At 43.4% G+C, this 25,371-nt stretch overlaps 2 protein-coding genes across 3 annotated transcripts in view; one reads left to right on the forward strand and one right to left on the reverse strand.

Moving 5' to 3' along the window:
- The window catches only part of ITK (IL2 inducible T cell kinase), a 33,537-nt gene extending 20,569 nt beyond the window's left edge, over positions 1-12,968 (reverse strand). The window contains exon 1 of the mRNA XM_009466846.2: positions 12,764-12,968. Within this exon, the coding sequence (XP_009465121.1) occupies positions 12,764-12,934 (171 nt within the window). The 5' untranslated portion in view covers positions 12,935-12,968. The remainder of the gene's footprint in view (positions 1-12,763) is intronic.
- A 10,173-nt stretch (positions 12,969-23,141) lies between these two features.
- On the forward strand, positions 23,142-24,844 carry MED7 (mediator complex subunit 7). 2 transcript variants are annotated; one of them, XM_087754190.1, is made up of 2 exons: positions 23,142-23,223; positions 23,875-24,844. In XM_087754190.1, exon 2 carries the CDS (start codon positions 23,894-23,896, stop codon positions 24,584-24,586), a length of 693 nt encoding a protein of 230 aa, XP_087610316.1. In that variant the 5' UTR covers positions 23,142-23,223; positions 23,875-23,893; the 3' UTR covers positions 24,587-24,844. The 2 variants fall into 2 exon arrangements, with proteins under 2 accessions (XP_087610316.1, XP_087610315.1); XM_087754189.1 differs by having other exon boundaries at positions 23,172-23,289.
- Positions 24,845-25,371: the final 527 nt, after the last annotated feature.

Genomic DNA, 25,371 nt, shown 5'->3' on the forward strand with positions numbered 1-25,371 from the left:
CAAAAACTTGCCGACAAAACTATTTTTCTGGCAGCCTCTGCTGTGTTATTATTCATCATATACCAGATACCTAGATAACAGTATGGGCAGTTAGGAAAGGGTAAGACAAGAACAGACATCCAAGTATCCCTACTACCTCGGCGTACCCTATTTCCTACTGAATCCTCGCCCCGCAGCTCCTCGGCGAGTGGCACTCAGCTTTTGCAAGAGCGGGGTGAGGCGGACGCCGGCACGTGGCAGGCGGGAGCTGCGCTAAGGCCTGGTGGCTGGTGCGTGCTTCTGAAGGATTCACTACAAATGCATTTGCTCTTCGGAGGCAAACTGGTTTCCTGTTTTGATTTGTTTTCAGTAGGGATTAAACGCTACCTCTCTCCCAGCTCAGCTTTGCGACAAGGTGACGGAAATCAGTGAGATATAAGAACCCCAAAAACACTGCAAAAGCTTCTGTTTTTCAAACACAGGCGGACTGTCAACGGGAGAGAGCATGAACTTCAGCGACCGTGTTGTACCTGTCACAGGTTATCATTCCGACACACAGCAAGACTTCGGCAACTTCCTCGCCCTCCCTCGGAGCCCCAACCCAACCCTTTGTGTCCTTCACCCTCCAGCTCCCTCTTGCCCCTTGCTCCCCACGTCACCATGACCCTGCAGTTCTGCCCCGCGGTCAGTGCCCATCGCCAGGGCAGGGTGCCTGCCCCTCTGCATGGCACCTCCATGGCAGCCCTCACTGCTGCTCTGTTGCTACCTTCCATCAGTAAATTTAGCCTAAAACAGGGAAGCAGCTGATGCCACTGGGGACGGGGTGAGGTTTGCCACAGTGCACTGTCAAACAGAGAGGCCCCAAGGCTCCTCAAACCTTATTCTTGCACAACTGGCTGGGTACTTTGCCTTTGTGTACTTGGACTTGAGGAAAGAGAGGGAAATTATTACAGTGTGGTCTCATGTTGCTCTTGCAGAACTTTGCTGGTGTATTTGGTTTTTGTATTTGTATTTGCTTGCAGTTCAACCAGTGCCTCTGGATTTACTGCCAGCACCATCTCCTGCAGACAGCATCTGCCTACAGATGGTGGTGGAGTGGGATTTTTTTATATCAATAAACCCAAGGCCGTAAAGCACCCCTAAATGTAAATACCAATTAGCTATGAAGCCTTAGAAGACTTTACTGTGCCCCATTTTCACCATATATTTTCTTTCATTCTTGTCTGTTCACTTCTTTCTTCCAGACTTGGCTTCCTCTGTCTGACCCACAACCTCCTCTATCATTTCTTCCGCCCCTGGGATTTTGACCCCTTCCATGAGACACAAAGCCATTTATTTCCTATAAAACCCTTCAATTTTGCTAGCATTGAACCCTCCTTCATCTTATTGCTTTGAAGTCCCATGGCTTAACCACATGCACTCCTCCTCTGAGGCTTTAGGAAGCGATGCTCTGCCAGTCACACACTCTGCTTTTTCACTGCAGACTGGTTTTTGGCGATACCTTTCCAGACTCTGGTGAAAGACAGGGTCCAGCCTTCTCAAGGAGCTTTGTGCAGTTGTCCTGTAGCTCTCATCACCTACTGTGCTCCTTTTAATCACGTAATTCAGCAACAGAAGCTCCCCATAATCTCACATTGCAGTGCAATGTCAGGGTGTATCTCACAGCCAATGCATTGCCTGGCAGATCCTCAGCAGATGGGACTTTGATGATAGAAAGCAATTACAGTCCCATGGCAGCATGGACCACTGGAATTACTACTCACAGACCAGGCATTACCCAGAAACTGTGCTGGAAGCTAAACATATCCCTGCTTTTGTGATGCCTGACTGCACTTTAATCCAACAAAAGCAACTGGGCCATTTGGAAGGGAGTGGAGAGGAAAAGCCTCTTAAAAATGGTCTCCAAAAACCTCAAAGACTTGTTCCTAAAAGGGCTAGACAAAACATGCTGACAGATCTCCATTTGTTGTTTTCAGTCTGCCCGGAGTATAATTAAGTAGATGTTTTAGCTGGTCGGTCAGGAAAAACATCAGTGGTCTCACTGTGTAATGTGTGTGGAAAGATAACCAAGGCATGCTGCTGTCCCACGAGAAGTACAGTGTGCTGCAGATCAGTCCGTCCTGTTTTATTTCTTTTGATCTGTTATTTGCAATATGACAATTCCAGGAAGGGAGCTAACAGCTCTGAACGGAGCCAGGTGCATCACAAGCCCAACGCGTTATGGTCTTCATCTTTGGTATTTCGCTTCTTTTCGCCACACAGCTCCAGCAGCTCTTTCCCTGATTCGTCCTTTAGTTTGTGTCTACTGCATAAACTAGATGACCACAATGGTCCCTATTTGCCTTAGACACTAGGACACTTGACTGTGGTACAACTGACATAGCCCTGCCCTGCAACACAAGAAGGCATCTCACCATGCTTGCTTGGAGAATGAGCCACCTGGCATTTCTCACGTGCTAAGACTACATCACCATCAACACTGCTACTCACCCACGCCACAGCAGCTTGGCCACCCAACAAAATGAATCACTTTTCACCAGCTCATGGTCTGGGGCAGGGAAAGTAGCGGGGATGTGGAGCCCGTGTGGAGCCCATCCGTGGCCGCTGCAGGTGACACAGCTCTGTGCCATGAGCACACTTCCTGACCACGGCTCCACACCCTCAGGTTTCATGAATGTCTAAGATCTTGTAAGATACGGGGCGGTGCAGTCTGAGGAATTTGCTACTTTCTGGCTAACACTTTGCTGTTGCTATTTGTGAAGCCCATTCATCAAATCTGCTGCACCAAGCATTTAGGCTGAAGGTCCCTCGGTGGATGCTTAAAGGTTTTGCTGAACCCCACTGTATTTACCAAAGGGCCCTAGCAAAAAAACGTAGCCACCAGTGCTGGAAGCAGAGGGAAGGGGGAGACGCCAAATGCTAGGGAGAGGTAAGGCAGGGGTGGACAGAGCCTTATCTCAAGGACCACGGGAGGAGAAAGCAGGGAGCATTTTCTGGCAGGCAGAAAGGCAGCATGCCATGTTTCATAAAGTCGGCTTAGTTCAAAAGTTGTATAAGAACTTGTATCTTGTTTCTTTTGTGCTGGTGAGGGGAAAACCAAGCAATTAAGATTCATGCGGCCTCAAACTCCTTGGCAGCAGTCACTACCAAGCTCTCCATGCTGCAGCTGGGCTTTCCTTGCCCCACCTCACTGGGTGTTTGTGTTCACCTCTCTGTCTCCCTGTGCCTCATCCCCATCGCCTGCGCATCCCTTCCTTTGCAATGCCGGCTGCTCCTCCCAGCCCAGCCAGGCACCTCGCAGCAGAAAGGAGTACGGTCCCCTCTGTAGCCCTGCTGTGTCCCCTTTGGATACACGAGTCCTTCCTCCTGCGACAAGGCCGTCCATGAGCCCGTGTTTGGCCACTGCTCCCCGGCAAAGGCCCTGTTGCAGCTGGACATTTTCCCTCAGTAGGAGGGTAGGGGAAGGCTAATTTATAGCTGCAGTGGGGTGAGGTAGGAAATTCCAGTGCTCTGTAAGTTCAACCGCAAAACATTTCCGTCAATAAAAGCCTTTAATGACCTTCTCTGTAGCGTCAGGTTTTTTTTGTAGGAAACTTCATTCCCTGTTCTCACTTATTGTCTTGACTAGAAGGAACCATTCTTAAGTGGTGATTAAGTAGATGAGGGGTCTTTGCCTTGGCCCTTGGCATGAACCGCTTGTCCTGTGTCAACTTCTCCGTGTCCCTCTGCTCCAGCTGGGCTCAGAGTGCAGCCTGGAGAGAGGCAGAAGCTGATTTTGGGGTTTCTTACTCTGTGGTGAAACCAACCCAGGTTATTTTTTTTTCATTGCTATAGCAGTCCCTCAGGAACAGCTGAGGGGGGCAGGGAAAAAGCAAAAGCTTTGACTTCTGCACGCTACTAGAATAAAGTGTATGCAAGTGTGAAGAGAGACTTGCGTGTACATTGAAGTATTTTTAGAGTGGCAATGAGAGTCTGCTGTGCTGGCAAGCAGTGCTTTCAACATCTACTGGCCTTAAGAGGACTAACATCCCTCTGCAGAGGGCTTATAATCGCACAGCGAATGCTCTCTAGGCCCCCATCCACAACTCTTATAGTGACATGGTAACTGCACACAGTAACAACAAATTAGCAATAACAATAATACAACTTAACCGTATCATGCTACTGTCACCTGTAGCTTTATCCTGCTGGTTTCTGAACACGTGCACCATGGTGTGATGGAGAGGTCAAAATGGGCTCAGGAGAGGGTGTGGGCTAGTTTCAGGGAGCAGAAGAAATACAGCTGCCCTGGGGCAGTGCTCGAATGCAGGCAGAACTTCATGTGTGCCTTTATAATAAGTTTTTTTCATGAAAATCAGTTCCCTTTCTAAAATTTGGAAATACAGTGCTTGGCTTCCATCTGTGTTGCTATCCTTTGGCTGCACTTCCATATAGAAAAGTGGATTTACTGAACTTAAGTGCTATAAATTCCACCTGGGATCTTCACACTTTTTTTCCTCTTCATGTGTTTTATGGCTTGTCACGAAGACCGTGCAGGCTAAGTTGTATCATTAGCCATGCCTATGTGACCCAACTGCTTTTAAGAACAGAAACACCTGCACTGTTGGTACACAGGCAGCAGCAGGATAGAAAAAACAAGCAGAAATCCTTTCCCCTCAGCTGATTAGGGCTAAGAGTGAACAGAATTAAAAACAGAGAGGGCTCCTGTGTTCCCAGAGCCCACAGCTGTGGCTGAATGCCCACAGGGGTGGATGTCTTAAGTAACAAAGCAACAGTTTTACGATGCTGCTATTAAGAGCACGGTAACCAATTTTAGACAATCCCCCAGCTATGAAGAGCGAAGGGACACGGTCACAGCTGGGAAGCAGTGTGGGGCTCCTGGCTCAGCACACATTCTTGGGTAGCACCTGAGAGCAATGAGCTGGGCTGACATAAAATGGAAAAACCCCCAACAAATCCCACCATAAAAATGCCTGTCTTCAGAATAATTCAGGCTGATTGCAAAATGATTGCAAAAAATATTTAAGGTTGAAGGGTCTTTCTCTCATACAGCTGCCTTTGAGCTCAAAAAGGCAAAATAAGGTCTACGTTTGTATAGTCAGATCCTTCAAGATATTCCCTATCAGCTTCCAGGAAAATATTTGAGGCTATTTTTGTAGTTCTACCCTAAACTGCAGATACTGACCACTCCTGGAGTCAGGCCACTTGGCTTGTGGACCTCTGGTGTGATCTACGATCACACTTTTACACTCTCATGTGCTCAAATTAAGCTCTAGGAATAATATAGGAACATATATCCATTGCTTGCTCTGATTTCTCTCCACATAACTCCAAATTTACCATAGCCATACAGCGTTAAAGCTCTACTTGAGCTATTAAAATGTCATTTTATGGAGGATATCAGTACATGGCTTCAAGGCAAGAGGCACCATTACAGGTCTAACCACTGGTAGGAAATAAATGGGTCAATGAACAGACCACTCCAACGGACCTGTCTGCCTCTTTGCTGAGAGATTAATATTGACGTGAAGCAGAACTGTTGTGCAAGGTGTAACACCTTCCAATGGCAGAGAGCTCAACTTGATGTGGTTTGGTGAACCTTTTTAAATTAGTGACATGTTACTGCCTTCCAGGTATGACTTTCTTCAGGCCTTGCTGAGCTTCTGCAGTAAGTTGGAAAGGAATTTCTTGATTTGCTGAGCTGCCCAAATTCTGCAGAATGCCTATGGTGTTACAGAGCCTCCAGTTTATTTGCTACTTAGATAATGGGTCTCTCATAGTCATGTGTTGGTGCTGAGATAGCAATTAAGAAGAACACAGAAAATAGTAACTAGGAGCTTATGAGATATCACTAGAACAAGATGGATTTATTTTTAATGGTAATTCTCCCGCTATGGTATTTTTCCACTGACCAAGAGACTCGAGCATGAACTTGAACCTCCTTGAACACTGTGTTGACACTGTTATTTTCATTCCCTTATTATATCCCTTATCTATACATTGTGATATGTGCTGTCTTTATTATTAATAGTTAGGATATTAAGAACTGTTGATTGCTGGATTGATAGAAAATTTGCCTGAACTCTAGCATCATTCAGTATTTTGGGAGGTCTCTTATTAGGAACACCGATAGTTTGAGGTTTTATGGGAAATAAAAAAATTTAAACAATTTAAAAATGAAATTTGAAACCTAAATTGAGCAATTTGAATTTTAAAAGAAAGTTGTAAGTGATTTTGTATTTCCTGCCAATACTAAGTGCTCCAAAGGAAAATTGGAAAGGGGTGATAATTGGTAGTACTGGGATTTTCAGTAGAGATCTGGCTGTTGCGTTATGCTTTAATACCTCCAATATACCCCGTTACATTTGATATTTAAATCCCTAAATGTAGCTGCTCAGTTCATATGTCTATCATGACTATTTTGTCCTCCTACTTGAATTAAAAAAAAAATAAATTGTTTTACAGCTGTTTTCACATCTAAAGAACATGAGATCTGTTGGAAAACCACACTTGGCCCTAAGAGCATTTTTCTCTTGGCCCATCACAGGGCCTCACGCATCTGCAATAGCCCGGTATTTTAAGATCAGACAAAGCCACTTCCAATGTTCACATTGTCTCAGGTCCCGTCTGAGATGATTATCAAGGTGCGCATACCTACTATCAGCGCCAGTGGTTTGACAAGAAAATCAATGTCACCATCAAGAAACAGAAGAAAAAAAGGAAGATTCTTGGTTTTCACGTGAGCTTTCTAATATGACGGAAATAAGTCTTTTATGTTACAGAAAAGCATATGGAACAACTACTGAACTACTGAATTCTATATTAATTTCTTCAAAGCTATTCTTGACTCTAGCAAAGACTGCAAGAAGGAATGGATTGCCGTAAATGAAAGATTCAGTGAAAGAAGGGAAGCTAAATTGAATTGACTAAATGCCATCACTTTTTCATAAAAAAAAAAAAAAAGTATAAGCTTTACGGACAAAAAAAAATTAGTCAGAAAGGATAAAAGAGTATAAAGCAACAGGCAGGCATTGCAACAATATCAGTTACAATGTCAATTGCAATACAAAGCAAAGGCAGGCACTGGAAGCAAAAATGACCACAGCAGAAAAGTCTAATAAAAGGCAACTATTAGGAAATCACATATTTATTGTAGTAGATTCATATTGAAAGGTATTCCTTCCTTAAAGATACGAAAGAAAACGTGGGTTGAAGGTTTTGCCACATCCATAATGTTCTCCAACAGAAGAAAGATTTGAGCTTTGTAATTTAAAGAACATGGAAGTATCTGATGTGTGCTGGGACGACACTGCTCAGAAGTAATTTTTTAAAATCCTTGAAAGATTAAAGGTCAATAAATACCTAGGCAAAGATGTAGTAGGATCAGAACCGAGTATGCACAGAAAGTGTAAGAAGAAACTCAAATTCTGGAAGATAAAATGAATTATTCCAGCAAAAAAGACTTATTTTTATTATCAGACTCTACCACACATTTGTAGAGTTAGAAAGGCCATAGACACCAGACACAGAACAACCCGCATTTTGCTTAAAGCAATCTTGTCTAGACAATATCGCCACCCTGAATCATGCCGCAGAAGTCGTGAACGAGCACTGTAATAGACAGGAACTTCGTAAATATTCAGAAAAACATTTGATAAGACGCATCAGAACAAGTTGCCCAAAGACATGAAATCTCTGTCCTTGGCTTTCAAGCAGTGGCTAGTCAACGCTACAACCAATTTGTTCTACTGTTGGCAATGGTCCTGCTCCAAGTGTTGATCTAACGCTGGCCCCGTGCACAATTTCCAACTAAATGAATGTAAGAAGTGCCCTCCAACCAGTATTACCATAAGTCTCTGATTTCACAATAGAAATGAGGCTCATTGTGGCAAACAATATGAACTTAATCCTCCCTCAATTCCAATAATACAATTCGGACTATTAAAAAATCCATTTTAAATTTACAGAGGTGTACTAAAGGATTCATTTAACATTAGGCATGGGTTTGTGCCTTATCTACATCTTATTTAAGGTTGTATTGATTTTATTACATAAAAATTCATTTAAACAGGTGTGACGTAGACAGATGCCAAGCCTGACTTCTTTGTGGGTGATAATGTGTATTATTAATAAATTAGTTGGAGATATGCATCAGAAGACAGATGGTATTGCAAATTCTGGCAAGCAAACAGAACTTGCTAATAAATACATGACAAGTTATGAAGAATGACATATCTACTCAGATATGTATTTATTTGGAAGTAGTTTTTAAAACTCTTTAAAATTAAATTCACTTTAGATGAGGATTATAGCTTCATGACTGTTCAGGTATTCAGAATACACAAAGCAATGAGAAATCGTACGAACGGTCACTCTAATTAACAGGAACGCCAAAACGGAGATCTTAGAAGAAAAGTCTTAGTCCGTTTACTTAGAGTCTTGGGGAAAAAACGCACACCTTTCCAGGGCAGGATGGACAAGTCGGATTCTGTGTAGAATAATCAAGGTAAAATGGACTGCTGGACCGAGGAACAAAGCGCTGCTTTTCTTACTGTGGGCAGCTGGACTGTTGCAAGTAATCCAATGTGTAGATAATGCAACAGAAGCAGCTGACGCATTTTTAGCATGCTGATAAAAGGCTTTTCAGCCAAGTTTATTCCTTTGTTCTCCTGGAACAAGAGACTGAAAGCAAATTTCAAGACACACTAAAGTGCCATCTTTATATCTGAATATCAAAGATCTGAATGAAGGAGCCCAGGACAAGGCTGACTCATGCTATGTGACCTCCTGAGCATCTGACCAGTGTAGGAAGAATAGCACTGATGTAAATGAAAAGGGAACTCGGTCCTTTTCTGTGTACTCCTTTCATTGCTGCCTTTAAAAGCTGGATTAGTAATAGCCCATGAGTGCATGAAGATATAAAATTTAAAAATATTTATGTGCCTGAATTTCCCAGGTGTTAGGTGCAACTTTCCCAGCCCTGCAATACTTCTCAGAATGCCTGTATAGGACAAAATGCCTATTTTTGAAGAAGAAAAATGGTGGTGTAGGGACATGGAGCACTCCTCCATAGGTGATACAGACCCAAGCACTGTCTGCAGGTCCGAGCCACCCCAAGATGAGCAGCTCTGATGCAGAGATCATGTAATGGTAATGGTACCACGTTAGCATGGTACCAGCCCAGAAGACAGTGGCCTATTCACTACGTGTGGCATCAGCCTCAGACATCTGTGCCACTTTTAGACTACAGCCAGCTTGAAATACAGGGAGAGATGCTCGTTTCTGGCTGTCCCCACCCAGGTAGGAATGTGACATGCCGAAGACTATGCAAGAACCTCTACTTAGTGTCTGAAATACTAAACTGTCTCTCTTCACTCCCCTGTCTGCTAACCTGAAGGATTTACCAAACACCATAAGCCGTTAGGCAAATGGGATATAGGTAACTCGTCAGTTCAAGTGTTTTTGCTAAGTAAGGACATTTGAAACTCTGTCCTAGACACCTCTCCAAAGGGATTCGCTTGTCTGCTTCTTCTGCAGTACTGCAAGTGTACTGGCACCCAGAGAGTATCACATAGCGTCTTCACTGTCAGTTATCCTGGTGAGGATCAAACTCACTGAAATAGTTAAAATGATTACTCGCATGTGCTCGTTTACTCACATGTACAGTAGCAATAAAATCAGACCCTAGAAATGAAGAATTTTTGCCCGTGGAATTGATTTGCATGTTATAATAAAGGCACTTCTGATGTATTTTAGTAGAGACGGGGGCTGAATACATGTGCCTGTAACCAGGGCTTTGCTTTATGTTAAGACAGCCCTGCATTGTGCGCTGCGTAATGAATTCCAGAAAACACAGCTTCTTATTGTTAGTTATTGGGGGCTCATTCTCCTAATGAGATATGTAAATATCTTTCATTAACATTAACGGCAATTGTGTGCTTGGCCCCTGAGGAGAACAGTGCTTTCTGTCTAGCTATGGCCGTTGTGACGAAAACGCTATTACAGCTATTGCAAAAAATTGCCTTTATGATGCTGGTTGTCTGGACGGCTTTTTGTATCATTTACAGAATTACCCCTGTACCCCTTTGACCTGTTTATTTCCTTGCTTTGGACTGCTATAATAAATGCTTAAACATCTTTTTATACCCACAGCATCAAAATGCAGAGAAAGGGACTGGGTGCTAAACTCTGTTAAATACAGGCAAAACATATAAGCCTGGGCTTAGCGCGTAAGCGTATACTTTACTTTAAGCCACTTAATTGAAATCAGTGGGACTTCTCAAACTGTTAAGCAGTTTGCTAGTTGTTTTACCTGACTTTGTGCACAGGCTGTTGTTCCTGACTGACCGGGGACCAGAGGGGTGGACACTGTATTGAACTCTGAGTACAGTAAGCCACTGGACAGGATGGTAAGGGGTTCTTAAAGCAACTCGTTGAAAACTCTTATAGCAAACATCCACAGAGATTTCCCTTGAAAAATACATACTTTAAAGCCCAGAGAGTTGCTGGCCCCATCTATAAGGTGCAGCACACGTGCCTAGGGATACTCCCTATCACTGCAGCCAGCTGGCAGAGAACAACAATGTCCTTACCACTTTGCCCTAAACCTCCAGAGCAGGGGGACCATATGCAAACTGCCTGCTGGCAGCGGTGACAGCCTATGCTAACCCCTGCCATCCCCACAAATTATCTGAGAGAGTCCCTGTGGAGCAGAGCCAAACCTGTGCCAGGGCCTGAGCTAGAGAACGAGCACTACAGACGATGGATTTCAACGCCTGCGCACGCTCCCTGGTCCTGGTTCACTCACCAGGATGGGCACAGCCTGCGTGTCAGGCAGGTATCGTGATTTTTCCTTCACTAGCTGTGAACTCAATTGTGGGGGCTTCACTCTGTTCTCAGCACAAAACAAGATGGTACTTGCATGGGCTGCCCTAAGCTTTCCTCTCCAGAACAGCAATGACCTGACCATGCGGAGGTCTCACCAGGATGGTCTAATTTTGGGGAAGATTACTGAAGAGGCTGAGGATCGGTTCTGGGAGTATTTCACAGGACAAACTACTTTCTCCCAATTTCATACAAAGTTCTTCTATTCATGTAACAACATGGTTTTGTCGGTTTGTGTCAGAAAAAAATCAGCGTTTCATGGAAAATTGCCCTGTAATTACAGATATACCCACTGTGCCTCAAATGTGTGTAAGGGCCTAAAGTTACCTGTGTGTTTACATATACATATATAATATGTGCATGTTTAAAATACATAATATACAACATAAAGTAGATAATATACCAAACCCTCATCTTGCCTAATTGACCTTTAGGAAGACTAGGGGAGAAAATTTCCAGAGACACTCACATAGCGTATGAAATCTATGCCCCACTGAAAGCCACGGAGTCAGATTTTCCAAACTATTTCAGTGTCTAAAGATGCTGACAGACACCTACTGCGATTCCACAGAAGTATCCAGGCAAAGCGTATACTGAATTCATCTCAAGTCCACCAAGACTCAGATAGATAGCACCAACAAAAACTAGTTGTGAAGGTTTCTCTGAATACCTACAGCAGAATCGCTTAGATGCTTTTGAAAATTTAACCCAGAATAATTAAGTGGAATAGTTATAATGGAATTTAAAATCTTAAAATAATGGCATTTGAAAGACAGTTTGGATAGGAGGCAAAGAGAGTCTCAAACCAAATACAGAGGCAGCACGCAGCAATAAATATTATCCTATTTAAATATGGAGGTAAGAAAAACGTGGACTATAAAATAAAAGCAAGGAAAACATTTTGTTGGGCATATTTGAGAGAAATAACTTGCAAGTAAAAATGACAGTTAACCCTTCAAGCTGGCATCCAACCTCAACTAGGTTATGATAAAATACAAGGGCACATCATACTTCGCTTTTCTTGTTGGGTTCAGTTTTAACTTAATTTTCTGCAATCGAGCAAGATCAGATGGTCTGAAGTTGCCATTGCTGGATAGTAAGGTAGCAAGATCCCCAGTTCTGCTCTGAGTACAGTAACAGTGCCTAAACATAATGGATTAACAGCATGTTCAGTGACTGTTGGAAAACAAGCAATATTATTTACAACCATAATGAGGCTCAGCAAACATCCAGCTAAATAGAAGAAGGAAATAATTCTCACTTCACTAGAACACTTAGCACAATGGGGTGTGCAGATTGACTTCTAATTTGCTTGATATTTAGCAAATCAGGGAAACGCAAGCTTGGGGAAACAATGCCTAGTCTGAGCACGGATGTCATCATCGCATCCCTTCCGAAGCTAACTCCCAAGACGAGACATGTTACACATGGCAGCTGAATTTATTTTAAAATGCAAGACTGGTCTCCTACCAGCCATCAGTCTGCTGCCCTGAAGAAAAGAATGAGAGAGTGAAGATCTGGGGATGACTTTTTTCACAGATGTAATTAGGGTACACTTGTGATCTTTGCAATACACCACTCCAGGTCACCCCTGTACTCCTGTGAACTGCCAGGCACAGGCTCATGCCGCTGTTACAGACACCAGTTATAACAGCCCGTGCTAAATTCCTAGACCCTTTCTATAAAATGGCAAGGTTTTCTTATTCCTCCATGCACACCGAATGCCGCTGACCAGAAGCTCTAAATGACCCGTTTGACCGTTCCGCAATTTTCAGTGAATGGTGCTGTAGTAAGAACGAGAAATGTTAATAAAATTTAACAAAGATCATCCTTCCCTCCATTAGCAAATTTCATCCTTCCCTCCACGACTCTATTATGAGAGAGAAAATGGCTGACGTACCCCATGGCGATGTTCATAGTAAGCCAAATTGGATTTGGTTAAGACAAAGAAGCGCACTTTAAAGTTGGAGGGTGAAGTCCTTCTCTTCTGCTGGGATTTTTTGATCAGCAGTTCCTCCAGGAGCACACAGTTATTCATGGCTGAGCCAAAAATGGTCTTCTCCCAGGACATGGGATGTCTGCCCTATGCACTGAGTACCCGTCCAAAAAAGAGGCACGAGAAGGAAGACAGTTAATTTAAAAAAAAAGGTGTTCAAAAGGCAGCGTAGGTGCTTTGAGCTTTATCTTCCCATCTACAGCAAAGCTTCCTTTCTGTCAAACCATAACCACATCCTCTCTGAAGTCATAAAACGAACAGCACATGTTGAAATATACGCTAAGGTAAATGTTGTGGAAAAAATAACACTTGAGGGACATTCAGTAGATGTGAGTCAATGATTAAGGATTAATTAAAAAGAGGTGTGGCATGATTAAGCATTTGTCTCCTATTCGCCCATTTAGTAAATAGTTATAAATGCATACACTGAACATGGATGTAGAGGATGAGTGTCTCTCCTGTCCTTTTAGAAGTAGGTCATGCACCCATATTTCTTTTTTGTAGGAATGGTGCCTTCCCATTTAGAGTATTTAACAGCTGACTGTGTGTCTCAGAGATTTCATACAGCTTACTTGGAGGAAGTTTCCCACATAACATGAAAGTTCCTACTATGCAAGCAAAGAAAATTATATCCAGGATATACTTGTATAAGGAATGATAAATATTTGTAGGCGTTAGATGTTTAAACTGAAAACAAATGGTTACAATAACTGATAACTAATTAATTAGCATCGGTTACTATTTACTGATTACTGGCTGCTTCAGGTGCAGTCTAATGAGTCTGTGGCAGGATGGCGCAGGAGGCACAGGCCCAACGTGCCCTCCTCGCATGCAATCAAGACCAGGGTAATCAGCAGCGAAGCGAGCACAAACATCAAACCGAGAACAACTGGTTTCCTCAGGGCTTCAGGGCACCATTCAGGGCAGCCTGCAGCAGGCTAAATAAAGAAATATAAAAAAAATTAATATGTACCTAATGCTCGCAGTGCAAAACCACTGTTATATTTTGAAACAAATGCAATTCATTTTTCTCTGCTCTTCCATTTTTAATATTTTGTTTAATTTTTATTAGTGATGTGTAAGTGTATCGCTGATGCTATTGAGGATTGGAGAGATGGAGATTGGTGGAATGTGGGGAAACTGCAAGATAAGTATTTGCATTAATTAGGTATTTCTGAAAATTATTTCAATCTAAATCGTTTACCAGTGCTGCCTTTTGGCTTTAGTGCAACATAGCATTAGGATATAAGGAGATAGCTCCCTATTGCTGATATATTTTTAGAGCTGTTTTCAAGCTCCAAGGAAGATACTTGGTTATTTTAAATTCAGTTCATGAGAAAAAAAAAAAAAATGAACAAGTACCAGAATTGCAAACTCCATTTAAATGAAGACTTGGATTTTGTAGGGCAGTTCATAGACAGACTTGGGAACCATATTTCTCAACAGAATGTATTGGTTATGCCTCCCAAAAAAAAGAGGTGGCATATCCCTTCCTTGCTGTTTTATGTTATATTGTTTAGGCAGCACGTTCCAGGGATCATCAAACGTTCCTTACCAATTTTGTTCAATGCTAACTGAGAACCTGCATTTGCCATAAAAATACAATTTAAAGATAGCACTTGACATACAGATCTGGAAGAGAATTTGCTAAAGGCAATGCAGTAGCATGGAACAGACACCAGGACAAACAGAAGCTGTTGTGCAGTTGATCCCTATCTCTCTCTCTCTATCTCTATGTGGTGGTCTTGCCGAAGACGAAATGCAGCACATATTGAAATGTTCGTCATGCGCAAGTCTAGCAAAACTATGTTTCATTTCTTGGCAGAGTGACTGAGTTCCCAGGAACTCTTGTGGTTGAACAAGAAAGATGACACAAGTCTGTGATCTCCTGAAAAATCGTCACTGCTGCCAAGGGGGATTTCATATCTCTTTGTAGACTAGGATCAATACTCGGGCCAAATTTCCCAATTCTTCTACAAAACAGTTTGCCTCATGCAATGCATATATATAAAAAATGCAGAGTCTGCTGTGAGTTTTCTAAGATTGTGCTCTGTGTAAACAGCAGCTATTCGGATACTTCCAGACCTTGTTTAGGTGCTTTGCACCTCTAAAATATAGGACTGCTTTTGCGTGCACATAACTTTCTTCACACTTGAGAATTTGCTGGTTTAAATTATGCTCAGAGAGCCTTTCTTGTAATTAATAAACCAAAATATGGACAGTGGCGTGCCCTGACAAACTGTATGGACTTCACTCTGCTAGCAACAGTGAATCCCCGCAAAAAGGCTGTTGATCTTCAGAGCATTTCGCTTGATTTGTGTCAGTACAGATGAATTTATAACCACAGTTTGTAAGGTCCTTGCATTTTTAGCTATGAACACGTATTTAGGACTATGTTTTTCTTTCTAGTCCCTTCTTTGCACTAACTGTAGTGCATTAAGGACTTTCTGAAAAGTCTTTGTAGCTTGGGCCGGGGGGTTTGCGGTCTGTTGGCAGAGATGTACATGTTGTCTTCTCAGAAAATTGAATATAAATAGAAATGCAAAGGTGTGACATTGCAGCTCTTCATAAAAGGCAAGGCATACAGGACAGCAAAGAGATGAGATGCCAACCTGTAGACCTCTGAGTGGAACAATGCTGCTGGAGATGAGAAGATGTGGGGGGAGAGAGATTCAGCAAGGGTGGTACGTAGTGGGGGGAGAGCTAAGAAATTCTTTGAATGTAGTGACTGGCAGCTTGATTTCTTTATGAGATAAGGGATGAGTTAGTGGAGGGACATGAAGAGGGGAGCGATTTGATCAAACGTTCAGATAGGGGGCTTGGCAACTGCACTTTATCTGGTGTAAACATGGTATGATGCGATGTGTTGTAGGAGGTCTGACGGGAAGATGCTGCGAGGGTTGAGGCAAGAGAGAAACAAGGAGCAAATGAGATTTGGCTCTGCACGTGGGAGAACTGGACAGGCTGAGCTGCTGTGGAAGAGAAGGTACAGATTTGATACACCACATATAGAAAGACACACATAGTTGTAAGAAAATAATTACAGATTTTGGCCTGGAGTGATAGAAAATCTGATAGGTATGTTACAACTAGCAGGACTTAGCAGGCGAGATCAGCCATTCTGAGTTTTCCATGGTGAATTCAAACTGATGATGGGCCAACTGAGATATTAGACAGGGAAAAAAAAAAGAATGACCGTAATGAAGGAAACAAGTCCACACAGCCAGGGTTGGGTGCCACTGATATAAACACAGGAGCTGATTGCAGTGAGAGCTGCTAACTATTTCTGTTTTGCAATACGTTTATCAACTGGTAACTCTTCACTGTTGAAGTGGGGAAGAAGGTAGGGACTGACGTATTTTTGTATCTACTCTTGCACAGATCTACCCTTTCATGCTCCTTTTTTGCTTTAATCCCAAACCCCATGTGTAGCAAACACACAAATATTTGAGTGTAGCAAGCCAAAACCAGAATATGAATGCTCTCTAAGTCTAATGAATATATAGCCAGATTGACATGTATATACAAAAATATATGGTCTAAGAATTGTATTTATATTTAATCTTACATTTATGAGAGAGTAACCTGCTTATGGGTATTTGAATTTTATTTAATTTCGACGATCATGATTTCTTGTCCAATTTTTAAATAAAATTCTTTGTTGCTTTCAAGACATGAACTGTAGACATAAATCATATGTCATCATCCATCGGAGTGACTAACAGGTTATAACCCTTTTAAGCAAAGCCTCAGTCATTTAAGGGCTTCAGGACCCTTCTACAGTAGAGCAGGAGATATATATATATATATATATATATATATATATATGTATATATGTATTGTTAGGTAGAAATACAGCACTTGTCTAAGACCAAGTTGGCTGCAGAGCTGGAAGATGTGAGGACCAGTCTGTAGAGCTCAACACACAAACTACATAGCCTTCCTGAAAGGGCTCCCCGGGTGAGCTGGAATATCCTGCTAACAGAGGTGTCTCATCTGGAACCTGACCTTGTATGATGGTGCAGCGATACACTGAACATATGGGCACACTCCTTTTGTTCAAGGCTTTTGGCACCACTATATATTGCATGGTACAGAAATTCTGTACCCTTAATAGGAAGGATTTAAATGTAATGTCCTAAGTATCTTAAAACCACTGTAAGTCTATCCCTTAAGATGAGGAGACAAAGCCTGATGAATTTTTTAGGTATCCTACATCTTCTCTGCTTATGTGCTTTCATAAAGCCTGCTACCATGTATCCTTTGACACTTTTCCATCCATACGTAGGAAAATCTGAAATATTTTAAATGTTTCAGATTTAAGTTTGAGCTGCTGTGTGCACTAAATACTCCTCTGTGCTGGGCAAGCTGAGGTTACAGATAGAATTGTTCTTATCAACTGTGGCCTCAGTGGGCTCCTTTTTTTTCTTTTAATCACCTTTGTTCTTCCCTTGCCACCTCCTGCAAACTGCTCTATTTCTGCTCTGAAAAATGTTATTTTAGGGATTGGATTTTTTCATAGGGGATTTACCCAGATTATGCAGTTCACACTTCTATTACTGCAGACTGTGGAAATCTCCCCACCCGCACATCCTGCTCTGATACCAATGCTTATGTCCTGAAGGCGGCAGAGAAATTAAAAAAGTTAAATATAGAGAGTTTTTGTTTTTGTGAAAAAAAAAAAACAGACCGGAAGGCTGCAACTATATCTTCACTCTCACAAAACGACCTGTATACTTCTATCATGTGTAATATTCGGGCCAGGTTTACTGCCTGGGTGCCAGCTCTTCCTTTTCCCCAGCTGTTCAATATGATGATGATTGTTCAACTTCCAAGCTTCCAGAATTCAGCCTATTTAGCTTTTTTAGAGTGTGAGAAACTCTATTTAGGTTACTCAGCTGTCTTGCTTCTTTGGCAGTTCATTATCACCCCAATAAACATGTCTCCAGTAGACCCAAAGAACAAGAGTGAAAGCTGCAGAAAAAGGGAAGAATTAGCCTGGTCTTTACGAGCCAGATGCATCCAGCTTTCCTCTAGGTCTTACAACTGCACCTTTGAATCCGCTCACACTGCTCCCAGTGACCAAGGGAGTTGCTCTTGTAGAACCAGAGCAAGATTCTCCTGTGAACTGTTTGGGAGCCCTGGGAAAGTAGATGCCTTGTTCCGAGCATCTGCTAGGAGGATGTAGTGAATTATCCATGATTTGAATGCCTGAAGCGAATCACTCCCAGGCTTACTGATGTTGGCAGTAACAGAGAGAACATGTTTTATACTGGTGAACATGCACAGGGTTAAGACAGGCTCTTCCGTGATGAAGGTACAAATAATCCTTTGCTCAGCTGTTCTCTGTAAGGCAAAAATGCAGAAAGGAAAACCCAGTTTCATCGGGTCATACCCAAACTGGGAATTTGTTCCAGACGTGTTTTTTGAGACGTGTTCACTTACAAGTTAGAATAGGCAGTCACCACAGACGCGTGACCGAGTAAAGACCCAGCATCAATGTCTGCTTAATAATCAGGTAGGGGGGTGCTTCAGAAACAACATTAAGACTGTGAGCATAGGAAAGAGTGCTGGCTGATTCTGTCAAAATGTGCCTAGTTTTTGAGCCATGTCAATTTATTAATGAGTAATGAGGTATCTGTTTCATTGCTAAATAACCATCCATGCTCTGTGCTGAGATTTCAATCTGTTCAGATACCTGTGGTAATAGGCTGTACAGCAAAAAGCAGTGCAACTGTCATGTGCATTGAAGATTGGTGTGCCCCAATTTTTACGTGACGGGAAGATTAAACTTCTTTGCTACATTAGTAGGCGCAGCTGATATTTTAATCTGAGGAGTCAGAAAGAAAACGCAGCACAGCACTGCAAATTCATTAATTCCCAAAACCACAGCAGGGGACAGGGAGATGGGAATTAACCACAGCAGATGGAGACATAAAGCTTGCTTTAGCCCCCTTCACCCCCAACAGGCTTCTTTTCTCTTCCCCTCCGCCCTGGTATATCCTGCAACAAAGCCTATAACGATCACCAAAAAAGGAAATTCCTGAGCTCGTTGCTTAACTCGGCTGTAAGATGTAACACTCAACCTAAACCCAACGAGAGACTGGAACTGAGTTTCATTTTGGGGTTATTTTTCAGACAGTGCGGGGAAAAAAACCCCACTTTTATTTACTATTTAGAGTGCAGTAGCAATCAAAAATGGAAGAAATACGTTCTAGCACAGAAGAGAGCAGCGCTGTTCTAAGACCATGCATGAAAATGGGGTTTGTATTTACTGTGCTTGTACAATGCTTGGATTCAAATTCTGCTAAAATAACTTCGCATACTGCAATGGCACACACTGTACACACTGCTGCTGAATTAACAGCACTGGAATGCCTGATAATGTAACATGCCGGTTTGCCTAAAATTGGTTATGAAGAAAAACAAAGTAAACTTAACTAAAGCAATAAATTAAGATGTTGTGTCTTTGAGGCAGAGAAGTGATTCTCCACCTGCTGAAGGGGTGTCCAGGTTCATTCCCACAATTTGGAGATGCTGTAGTAATTGTGCTGTATTATCAGTGGTGGGCTGCTGGATAGCACCCTTATTTCTATTTATAAAGAGCTGAAATATAGCAACAAGCAAATTGTCGAGTGCTACACATGGCACTCACCATTGTTCTTAATTTCTCATTTGGAACCACTGTAAACAGAAATGTTAGCAGCTCCCCATAGGCTGGAAAGGGTCATCCATGGGTCTTCTGAGAATCAGCCATGCTACCAAGAATGAGACTGAAACCCTTTTTTCTTCTTTCATTAGTTGACGTTATATTGCCTCCGTCTTGGCCACTACACACAGTCTGGGAAAACAACTCAAGAAGATCACAGACATCATGTAAAAAACAAGTGCTTGGCCCCTCACTGTCTTCTACTTTTTGAAGTCACAGCATTTTACACCCTTGCTGCAGAGTTCACTAAGTGCAAGGCAGCAGAGAATCAAGCTCAGCTCCTGTTAAAAGAATGTGAAATCAAAGTCTGGAAAGTCCAATAAAACCAAAGATGCGTTAGTACCTCCTACTACATGGGTTTTCTCTGCATCTCTGAAGGCGGTGCTTTTTATTCCTTCCCTGTCTTTCAGGGTATGATGTAACAAGATGATTTGAGACAAACTAAGAGCTTGCTGCCACAGAAACAAGGAGAACCATTCCCCTCCCCATCTCCCCGACCTCCTCCCTTCCTTCTGCCTATGCGCTCTCCTCTCCTAAAAGCTCGCCCTGATGCTCACAGGATAGATAGTACAGTGAGGTGCCTTAACTCACCAGAAGAGCAGAAAATGTAATCCAGAAAAAATTACAGTCATGTTTTCTGGGGCATTTGGATTTACTTTCCGATCCAATGCCCAATGGTGATAGTACGAAATAGTGAGAAGAAAGGCCTGTACAGCCAGAAATGGGGGGCTGGAGGAGCGGTGAAGGAAGAAAGGAGAGCGGGACCAGGAAAAAAGAGTGAGGGAGGAGGGTGAAGGAATGAGACCTCCCTTTACAGAGCCGAACACTTTTTAATTGCAGCATGGAAGCGCACCCTTGCCTGTATTTGAAAGCCGTGCTCTCAGTTCCACATTTACGTGCCTTGATAAGATTGGCATCTCCATCCTGGAGTACTTCCGCTTCTTTAAAATTATTATTTGTATGCATTGAAGTAGTACTGAGAAACAACCACCATGTTAAAAAAAAAAAAGAAAACAAGAAAAGATAAGCCATCTCGGATCCCCCTGGCTGATAGTACGTGATTTTCTGCTCCAAACTGTCTAGATTCTCAACTGACAAGATCACCAGCTGATGAAAGAAGCAATGTGGTAAAGTATTCTGATTTTATGAATGAAGATTAAAGGTCTCTTAAATCTTCCTGCTGATCCCAAAGGACCTTGTGGCTTAATATGGAGAGTCTGACTGACTGGTTCGTGTCAAACAGCAAGCCTGTGGCACGGAAGACTACCAGAGTCCCAGTTCAATGTCTGCACCAAAGCACTCCTTCACTCTGCGGAGACGGTAAGTTCTTTCTTTAACTTGTTTTTCTAAGTCTTGATTGTGAAAAAAATTAAAGCATGCGCTATTTATTTTGTAATTAAATGACCTTTTGTGCTTTCCAGTTTTCTTAAAGGTGGCTCTTACTAACGGATTGTGTACTAGCACAACGCCTATGTTTCAAAGGGATGGTTAGCCCAGGTCCAGGGCCGAAACGCTGAAAACCAAACACAACATGGGCAAACCACCTTATCCTCTTATGTTTCTTCTGCATTGTGTTGCCCACCATGGCTGCCCATTAGGATATTTCTGCACAAAGAATAAGAGCTTTCTGTACCCAGGCTGCTGAGTCTGAGCAAGCCATTCACACTCCTGACGTTTCAGTCTGTATGGATGTGTTTCTGAAAAGAACACTAGATTAATTCACATCTAGGGGCACCACAAAATCCTTAATGTAAGGACCTTTGTCTCACTTTTTAAGAAGTAATGGCATCAAGGGCAGAAAATGTGGAGACACTGCTTCGGGTATCAGATGGCATCAGATCTGTCAGTCTAGAGACTATTGACAAATACAGATTGTGCCCAGACCAATTTACTGTCCGTTTTCCCTAAATTAAAGTTGTAAGTCATTACCGAATGGCAAGAATACCCTCCTTTGGACAATATACACAAATTGAGGCCTAGTTACTTAAAAAAAAAAATCCTCAAGCCTGTATTTGAAAACATAATGTAGGCCATATCCATATCTACATATACATGGATAAATACTGAACTATAATCGCACCGATGATATCGATCCGTGTGAATACAGAGAAAAGGGCAAACCTTTAGCTCAGCCTAAGTAATGAAGAGATATGAGACTAAGAAACAATGTAATAATTAATCAGCAACATCCTGTAAAATGTGTAAATGCTGCAGAGCGCTGCCAGAGAACAACGGCATCGAACTTCATAATGGAAGAGACTTCTCCAGCCAGTTCCCTGAAGTTCCGTCCTCTGTGACAGACGCTCGCTACATCATCTGAGAACAAATGTCTCAAAGGGGGTCGTTTCCTCCCCAAAATATACTTTGCTTGCAAATGAAAATAGATCAGCCTATTTTTGAGCCAGGGTTGCACTCATTGTCAATTGTAGAGTGTTGTTTGGTTTGGAATTTTTAAATGTATTTTCTGATACTCAGTAAAACGTGAGCTGTAATTTTTTTCAGGTTTTCTAGTCGAATGAACCTAACTATTCTGGAGTTGCTTTGCATTGTTTTAGAAACAATTAAGAGGATCCGAAGTAATTATCATTCAACTGAAACTTTTTTTTGGTGAAATGATCAATCTTGAAAGGCGAATCTGTGGAGGATACTGCGTGTGCACAGGACGGGTCCCTGTCAGACAAAGGCCGTTGCTGCCACCTGCTGAGGAAGAGAGAAAATGGGACATAAACGGCCAAGCGTCAGAAAGTCCTTTCCTGTTGGCCATTTCAGGGAGAAATCCCTGCAGGGTGATGCCAGCAAGCCCAGCTCCCCATCATCCGCAAGGTGAAAAACCTAAATCCACTATTTTTTCTTCAACTCCTCCTAAAACAAAACTGAAAGCAAAACAATGGAGCCCAGCTGTTTGTTACGAGTCTTTATGTACTCGGTGTATTCAGCTGAAGGAACGATGCAGACGCTTTCCAGGGTGATGCTTTCACTTCGTGACCAGGGGTAACGCCCGCGTTTCTGATGTGTGGAAGCACTACCCACTGTGTGAGCACCACAAGCCGTATGATCACATACTATACGATCACTGCGTAATTCAGAGGTTAATGTGCCAGAATCGTGTTGGCAGATCCTGATCTAAACGTGTTCCTTCAAAGCAGCTCGTGTTTCCCACCAGGAGCCTCCAAACACGATTTCGGCCCAGTGGGGAAGCCTCCGAGGGAGACCGCCAGGCCTGCAAACGCCAGGCCGGCCGCTCCCGCCCCCACAGGCCTCTGGCCTTGCCGCCTCAGGAGGGGCTCCTGGTGAGGGAGGCCCTCACCCCTGGGTGAGGTGGGACAACAGCGGTGGGATGCGGCCCCCGCCCCGCGTCCCGCAGCGGGGCAGCCGCGCCCAGGGCCCACGTCGGGGCGGCACCGCCCGCCACCGCCGCCATGAGGCGCGCTCTGCCCGCCGCCCGCGGCACCCGACCGCCCCGCCCCGCGCGGCTTGGCCCCGCCTTCCGGGGACCTCCCGCTGCGCTGAGTGGACCAAGCTTCTGATCGGTGCTCGGCAGGGCCAATGAGAGCGTGCCGCCCCGAGGTCGGCGAGCCAATGGAGGGGAAGGGGAGCGGGGCGCTGGCCGGAAGCGGGGTGCTGGCGGTTGCGCTGAGGGCGGCTCGGCGGGCAGGTGAGGGCCGGCGGCTCCCCGCGGCCGCGGGCTCCGAGCGGGGCTGTCCCCTCCGCCGGCGACGTGGTCAGTGGCCGGGGGGGGGGGGGGGGGGGGGGCGGGTTTGCCGTAGCGCGCCCCCGGCTCTGCTCTCTTCAGCAGCGGCTTGGCGAACCCCGCGGCGGGGCTTGGGCCTTCTCAGAGCCCGGCCTGGCCTGGCCTGGCCCGGCCCGGCCCGGAGCAGAGCAGAGCAGGCCGCCGTCGCCGCCGGCGGCTGTGGACCCGCGGCAGCATCCTCCCCTGAAGGCGGTGCTTGCCCGCCGCCGAGCTGGGCGGTTTCCCCTCTTGCGGGGCGTGGTGTTACCGGGGCAGGCCTCGGCGAGGGAAGGGGTCTCCCCTCTCTTCTTGAGGCTGCTCTGCTCACAGGCTGGTCTTGCGTGGCTCCAGAAGTGAATGCTTAATGTGCTTCTAGTGAAGCTAATTCTGCTAAGAGTATACCTTAGTGAAAAGCTAACGGATTTATTTGGAAGTTTCCTGTATTCTGCCTATTGAGATGACTTTCTTCTGGTTCATTTTCTCACAGCCAGCTCTCTTATATTGCCTTTGTTTCTATTTATATGATGAGGTTGTCACACAAATTGTTTAATGAATATTTCTTGGGACACTCCCTAGGTATTTCCGTCTGGCAAAAATGGGTGAACCTCAGCAAGTGAGTGCCCTTCCTCCACCTCCAATGCAATATATAAAAGAATATACTGACGAAAATATCCGTAAAGGCCTGGCTCCAAAGCCCCCTCCACCTGTGAAAGACAGTTATATGATGTTTGGTAATCAGTTTCAATGCGATGATCTGATTATTCGGCCCTTGGAGAGCCAAGGTATTGAACGGCTACATCCTATGCAGTTTGATCACAAGAAGGAGCTAAGAAAACTTAACATGTCTATCCTGGTCAACTTTTTGGACCTCTTGGATATCTTGATAAGGAGTCCAGGGAGTATAAAGCGAGAAGAGAAACTGGAAGACTTGAAACTGCTTTTTGTTCATGTCCATCATCTTATAAATGAGTATCGCCCTCACCAAGCTAGGGAGACGCTGAGAGTCATGATGGAGGTGCAGAAACGTCAGCGTTTGGAAACGGCAGAGCGGTTTCAGAAGCACTTAGAGCGAGTTGTAGAGATGATTCAGAACTGCCTGGCTTCCTTGCCTGATGATCTGCCTCATTCAGAGGGAGGACTGAGGGTGAAAGTAGAAACAATGGATACTGATGATGGCAGCAACTGTATTGGACAGAGCGAAAAACAGAGGGAGCGTTCCTGTGGCAAGAGAGATCAGGTTTTAGACAAAGATGCAGCTATGTGTAGCATTATTGATGAAATGACATGAAGAAAATGCTTTTTTATTTTGTTAGCTCGCCATAGTGAGAAGCAGAATGCATTCTGAGGGTATATGTTTTGTTTTGTTTTGCTGTTGTATAAGCAGACAAAGCATTTATTGTACACTTGTTGGAGGTTGTGAGTGACTAAGCAGATGAAAATGTTTAATATTTTGCGAGCTGTGTGGTTATTGATAGAAGCATTTAAGAAAAAGTTTTTTATCACGTGAGGTGGAAGTCACAGATTAAAGTTAGCTTTTTCTGTTGTACTTTCATTTGTCCCTTTGTGCTTTTTTGAGTATGCTTAATTTTTTTTTAATTGCTTTGTAGTGTGGAAGCAAGTAAGGGATCTGACTGAGAGGAATTGCAGTTGACAGTTCCTCCATTTCAAATAAATGCTAGTTGTTTACAATTGCAGTGGGTCCGTTCAGGTATGCATAATTCAATATTAAAAATAAAATTAGTGTCAAGTTGCAAAATCTATTGCTTTCTAGCTTTGTAATAATATAACTGTGCTAAAGAGAACCTAAGCATTCCTTTATTACAGATGTAATCTGGTGTAATTTGCTTTATAGAGACACTGTCAGGAATCTCAACAACTAAATGAATTAAAATTAATTGGATTTTAACTGTCTTAGATGTACGCCATAACCAGTCTTGAGCTTACAAAAATACTTACTTTTCTTTTTTACACATAAATGCTTAAACTAACTTATGTTTCCTGCATAGTTAATGTACATGCATGAAGTGAATCATTTTGCAGTGCAGATGCTTTGTATTTGCCTTTTAGGTGGGC

This window comes from Nipponia nippon, unplaced genomic scaffold (genome assembly GCF_047370975.1).
Source record: "Nipponia nippon isolate SJK-2023a ecotype South Korea unplaced genomic scaffold, ASM4737097v1 scaffold_17, whole genome shotgun sequence".
NCBI classification, from domain to species: domain Eukaryota; kingdom Metazoa; phylum Chordata; class Aves; order Pelecaniformes; family Threskiornithidae; genus Nipponia; species Nipponia nippon.

Bases quoted from the DNA above. Each gene is read 5' to 3' on its own strand.
- MED7 (XM_087754190.1), top strand. From the start codon at position 23,894: ATGGGTGAACCTCAGCAAGTGAGTGCCCTTCCTCCACCTCCAATGCAA.